At 26.3% G+C, this 6,000-nt stretch overlaps 1 protein-coding gene across 1 annotated transcript; it reads left to right on the forward strand.

Moving 5' to 3' along the window:
• The first annotated feature begins 4,830 nt into the window (after positions 1-4,830).
• On the forward strand, positions 4,831-5,712 carry LOC105130972 (Plant invertase/pectin methylesterase inhibitor superfamily protein). Its single transcript, XM_011033715.1, has one exon. It carries the CDS (start codon positions 4,856-4,858, stop codon positions 5,441-5,443), a length of 588 nt encoding a protein of 195 aa, XP_011032017.1. The 5' UTR covers positions 4,831-4,855; the 3' UTR covers positions 5,444-5,712.
• Positions 5,713-6,000: the final 288 nt, after the last annotated feature.

Below are 6,000 nucleotides of genomic sequence, written 5' to 3' on the forward strand. Positions count from 1 at the left end.
GAAACGACAAGATAAATGTGATTTCATGGACCAATTCATGTCTAATTGAGTAAATCTACTTGCATGTGTGTGTATGTATGTATGTATGTATGTATATGTGTGTGTATAAGAAGACTAATAATATGAAAAGGAGAAATAGACGTTTTTGGCTAACAAATAATGGAAGGGTGAGAATGAAAATAAAAGTTTTATCATCACGTTTTAGGTATTTGATTGAAAAAAATAAAAATGAAAAGTAAGAATGAAAATAAAAATTAAATTTTTTCTCTCTCACAGGAATGTAAGGATAAAAAAATAATATAAGTGATTTTTTTTATTATAAAATTATATTATTTATTATTATTAATATTGCTATTAAAATTTTTATTTTTATTGGTTGTGGTGATTACGTTTTTCTAAAAATTATTATTATTATTATTATTATTATTATTATTATTGAATGTCCACTTTTCCAACATCCGCACCGCTTTCACTCCACCATCTTTCTTTCATCGCCACTTCCTCTCATGGTGGCATTAATTCTTAAAATATATAATTTTAATTATTATATTATTATTACTATCATGATCATCTATTTAATCTTATTACTTTGATGATATCATTTAATAATTATTATTCATTTTCATCTTAAAAATAATAAGATATATAAAAAAAAATTAAATTTCATTATGATTATTTATTACTATGCCAAACATAAAATTAGAATTAAAATGTGATTCCATTTTTTACTTTTCATTTAAATTTCTTTATTTTTTATTCCAAATCTTGTTTTTCTAATAACCAAACAATATATTAAAGTATTTGATTAATGCTCAACGAACATGAGATTTATTATAAAACTATATATCTAGAAAGAGACAATATACTAAAGAAAATAGAATAAATAAATAAAATATAGATTAGAGTAACATAGAAAAAGCATTCTTATTTTATATAATCTTATAAATATAGTCACACCACAATATCATATCTACAACACTTCTATTTATAGTTTAATGCACATTAATACTTATAAGGATAAATATCATAAAAAGATATAGAATTTAAATTAACTTGGAGATAAAGAATAAACATGAAGATGAAAAGGTAAAAATAAATAAATATACACTCATATGTAATATATAATATGTGGTTTTAGAGTGCTCTCTCTTATATGTTTTTTTTTTCACTCTTGCATATTAAAAATTTTCTTTTTAAAACCTTGAGAAAACCTATTGAAAAAAAAAACCTTGGCAAAAGAAAAAAGAATACAACATGTATTAACTCCCACTCATAAATATATTACCTTAAGTCTTTAAGCTATTACATTCTGATATTATGTTGTAGTATTTTAAACATTGTAGTTGATAATATTTTAATAAATAAATAAATATGCTAGATTATTTTTTAAATAAATTTGTTATACATTAATATCACCATGCTTATTAAGATCATGTATGAAAAAGATTTTTGATGAGATGTCCTTTATTTTATCTCATTTTTTTAATTAAGCTATATATGTAACATTATCTCCATCAAATATGATTTGAGTTTCTTTATTAGAGAATAAACCACATTTTTCTTAAATATACTAAGTCATCAATTTCAACCACACATAAAAGTGCAACTAATACTTGCTTTATAGATCTCCATAATATAACAATGTTACCACATGTAAAGAGATAACTTATTTAAAATTGACCTTTAGATGAATCAGATAAATATCATACATCGACATATCCATTTGATTCATGATTATTATTATTTGATCTAAAATGATTTTTTTTTTACATTAAGTGATCTAATAACCATTAAGAGTACTTAATCGATATGTTTTATTGATATAAAATCTTTTAAGCACTTTCTATTTCTAATTATATTTAAATCATCAGTATACATAACAATAAATAGCAAAATCATATTCTAACTTTTTTATAAAAAATCCATGAACATATAAAATCAATATCATACCTTTATTTCAATAAATATTCACTAAAAAGATTATACGACATTGTCCTGATTATTTTAATCCATTTAATGATTTTTACAACTTGATTGAGTAAATTTTTTAGGAATTTAAACTAAATAATTCATACATTTTAAATCCTTCATGGATTTTTATATAAACATTATTACCAATTAACCTATATAAATAAGTGGTAACTATATCCATAAAATACATATCTAATCTTTCATGAGGTGCCAAGTTAATGAGATACTAAAATATAATTGTATTTATTATTAAAAAAATATATTTTATTGTAATTAATGCTAGGTCTTTATGAAAATCCTTGTGCTATTAATCATATTTTATATCTTATGATTTTATTTTTTTTATTTTAATTTTGCATAAATACTCATTTGTATCCATATTTTTTTTATTTTAATTTTGCATAAATATTCATTTGTATCCAACTAGCTTTACACCTTCAAGTGTTTGGATTACAAGTCCAAAAATTTTACATTTTATAATTGAATTTAATTATGTCTAGATTGCTTTATTTTATTTTATCTAATCATTTTTACATAGATATTCTTTAATATATTTAAGCTCAATATCCTTGTTTTCACTAATGATAGCAAGCAATATATTATATGAAAAAAATATTATCGATAGCTATCTCATTTTGGTTCCATCTTTTTATTTTTACTATTTTTAGGTACTTATAAATATATAATTTATTGAGATCTTCTTATTTTTATTGTTTCATGTACTTGAATATACTTATGAATATTTGCCTTTTCAATATTCCTAACTTGATTATTTTCCCTTTTTCTTTTTCAATGATTTTGTCTTTTGGATCTGCTGGGCCATCACACTTATGGTGTATTTTAAATTTATTTCTTATAATTTTAGTAGATTATCCGATTGAGAGCATCCCTTGGTATTTGTTAGGACCAAAAATTTACAAGCCAAAATTTTGTTAGAACTAATAATAGGACTTATTGCACACTAAATAAAATACTTAAAAATAATTAAATAAAATCTAACAAATAAAGTTTAATTAATAAACCTCAAATAAAAAATCAAATAAATTAAACAAAGGCCTTGTTTGTTTAGTGAAAGTAATTTTTTGAAAATCACTTTTCAAACTTTCTTGTATTTGTTTGTTATTAGAAAAATTAATTAAAGAAAAACACTTTCTAGTCAAAGAAAAATTTTGTTTGGTTTTCAGGAAAATGTTTTCTTTTATTTTGGATGAAAAAAAACATTTTAAAAGTTGTGAAAAATTTAAAAATATCATATTATTTACTGATTATAACAAATTTGATTATCAAACTTTTGATTGCTATATATTTTGTTTTGAATCTTTTTTTTTCAATTTCATCCTTTATAATTTGATTTTTATATTAACTTTGGTCCTTAATTTTATAATTGTTATTTGCTTTTCTCTTATTATTATTTTTTAATTAAAATTTTTTATCTATCAAATTTAGTCCTCATTCTTTTAGTTGTCACTTATTTTATTTGAAATAATTTATGAAATTATAATAATAATTATTATTTTAATTTCATTATCTTTTATTTTTTTATATGTTATATTTGATCTCTATTATTTTGATTGTTATTTATTTTATTGGAGATAATTTATAAAATTATATTTTCTTTCAAATTTATTCTTATTAAACTTTTCAATTTGTAAGATTTATTCTCATTATTTTAATAAACTTAAAAAAAAATATTAATAAGTTTTTATAACTTATTTTTAATGACATAATCGAATATTGAAAAATATTTTCTAACTTATTTTATATAATGCTACCAAATATCAAGAATAATTTACTTTTTAGAAATCTATTTTTTATTAAAATCACTTAAAAATAAGCTAATTTTCATTAAACAAACAAAATCTAAAACCTAAAACATAAATCGAAGTCTAATATCTCCACCCTTCATCGTTTGTAATCTTTGGAGTTTATAAACAATCATTATAATGAATGAATCTCTCTCTCTCTCTCTCACAATGATCTCACATAATTTCACATGAACGCTTATTTCTGCGTCTTTTTGGGTGTGTGTGTGTGTGTTTGACCTAGTGTACATGCTATAAAAAAACCTCTCCGAAAAGAAAGAAGATACAAAAGTAACAGTCATTGTTACGATCAAGATCGTATGATTAATCGAAGTATTCAACAATACGTTCCCAAATTTCTCCTTAAAACACTCAAATGAACTATACAGAAGGATAAGACTGCTGGATTGTTAGTGAAGCTCCAAACCAGCACTTTTCGCCTAACGAAACTTCATGACTTCGTTCCAAGTTTTTTCCTAACTGAGAAGCTGCATAACACTAGCTTCTTGTTTTAAATTTGATAAATAATTGCGTACAAATTACTTCAAATTATAGTCTACGATATCTGAGAACAAAGCAAATGCTTCTTTAATGTTTTCCTCCTCTTAATTTCTAGGCAATTCTTAAAATTCTAGTGTAAGGGTAGCTAGTTGGCATTCAAGCATTCCTCTTCATTCCTCTTGAAAAAACCATCCTCCCCTTTTTTTTGGTTCTCTTATACTTTCGTTTTTACATTTTTCTGATTGCAGTTCAAGTTATTTCCGTATACTCTTTTGCACTAGTGACCTTCTCGGAAGCTTCCTTTATTAGATCTCCCCTCCCATAATAGACGTATTTATACCTGTGCACGATCCTGTGTCCAACAATTCTCAGAACTCATTCAGCATCTTTTCCTTTAAGATTTAGCCAAAAGCTCCTCATGTTTTCAAGTATTGGCCATGTTGTTTTCTCATCAGTAGAAAGGAATCGATACCCTGACTGAATCGGAAGCTTCCCCTGAAACATTTTGCACGCCACTCCTTGTCTAAAACCATATGCTTATATAAACAAAAGAGGCCGAAAAATGTCAAGTAGAGATCAAAATGAACCACATCTCTTTCTCTTCCTTTGCTCTTTGCTTCCTTTTCTTCTTCTTAGTAACTCCTACTCCTAACAATAGCATTTCAACCCTTGATGCTTCGACCATCGATATAACAAACCGAACCTGCAAAAAATGTGCGGAGGATTCCAAAACTTTCAGCTATGACTTTTGTATAAGCTCTCTCCAAGCAATTCCCGTCAGCCATGTGACAAATATTCACGGACTAGCAATAATTGGCTTGGAACTAGCTCTGGAAAATGCAACCAACACCATTTCAACCATTAAGTACTTGTTGAGTTATGAAACTTTAGACCGCTTTGCCTTGGTTGCCTTACAGGATTGTTTGGAACTATATGCAGATGCTCTTGTGACAATAGTAGATGGTGTGGCAGCATTTCTGACAGAACATTATAGTGTCGCTGAAGTGAAGGTGGGTGCAGTTATGGAAGCATCAACCACCTGCGAAGAAGGGTTCTCAGAGAAGACAGGAGTGGTTTCTCCATTGACAGAAGAGAATTACAATCTCTTCCAGTTATCTGATATAGCACTGTGTATCATTCACATGCTCAGTCTCGCTGTATGTAAATAATTTAGCTGCACTATTTATGCGCTGTGAATACCTCACCCATCAACGTTTATCAAAATAAACTTCTTACAAGTCCTTGCTCTGATTATAGTTAGCTCCATGGAGATGGCAATTGTTCTCAAATTTGCCAGCTTTTAGCGACCTAGCACTTTCTTCTTATTCATGGTCATTTAAGTGATTCTATAAGGATCCATTATACTGGATCTTCGCAGGAGCTTTAGATGCTCTCCCATAAATAAAGAAGGAAAGAAAAAGAAGATAAGAAGATAGAATGGGAAGTTCTAACCTCCAGGTTTTACGAATAGCGGGCAACAAGAAAATAGAAAAGAAATTCAGTAGTATATAGAATAAATTACCTTATTATTACCATGCAAATCCTTTCTCCAGTGCATGTCTCATGTTGCATGTACCTTAAAACTTAGTTGACTTGTGTTTCTTCCTTAAAAGTCAAAACAATAAAATGGGTCTTTCTGCTAGTTACCATGAAAAGTAACGTTAACTTTTGCAGACATGGTTAAAAAGAAAGAAGTTCTATAAGCTTGCCAAAGTTCGGGATTTGG

This window comes from Populus euphratica, unplaced genomic scaffold (genome assembly GCF_000495115.2).
Source record: "Populus euphratica unplaced genomic scaffold, PopEup_1.0 scaffold43.1, whole genome shotgun sequence".
In the NCBI taxonomy this organism is placed as follows: Eukaryota; Viridiplantae; Streptophyta; class Magnoliopsida; order Malpighiales; family Salicaceae; genus Populus; species Populus euphratica.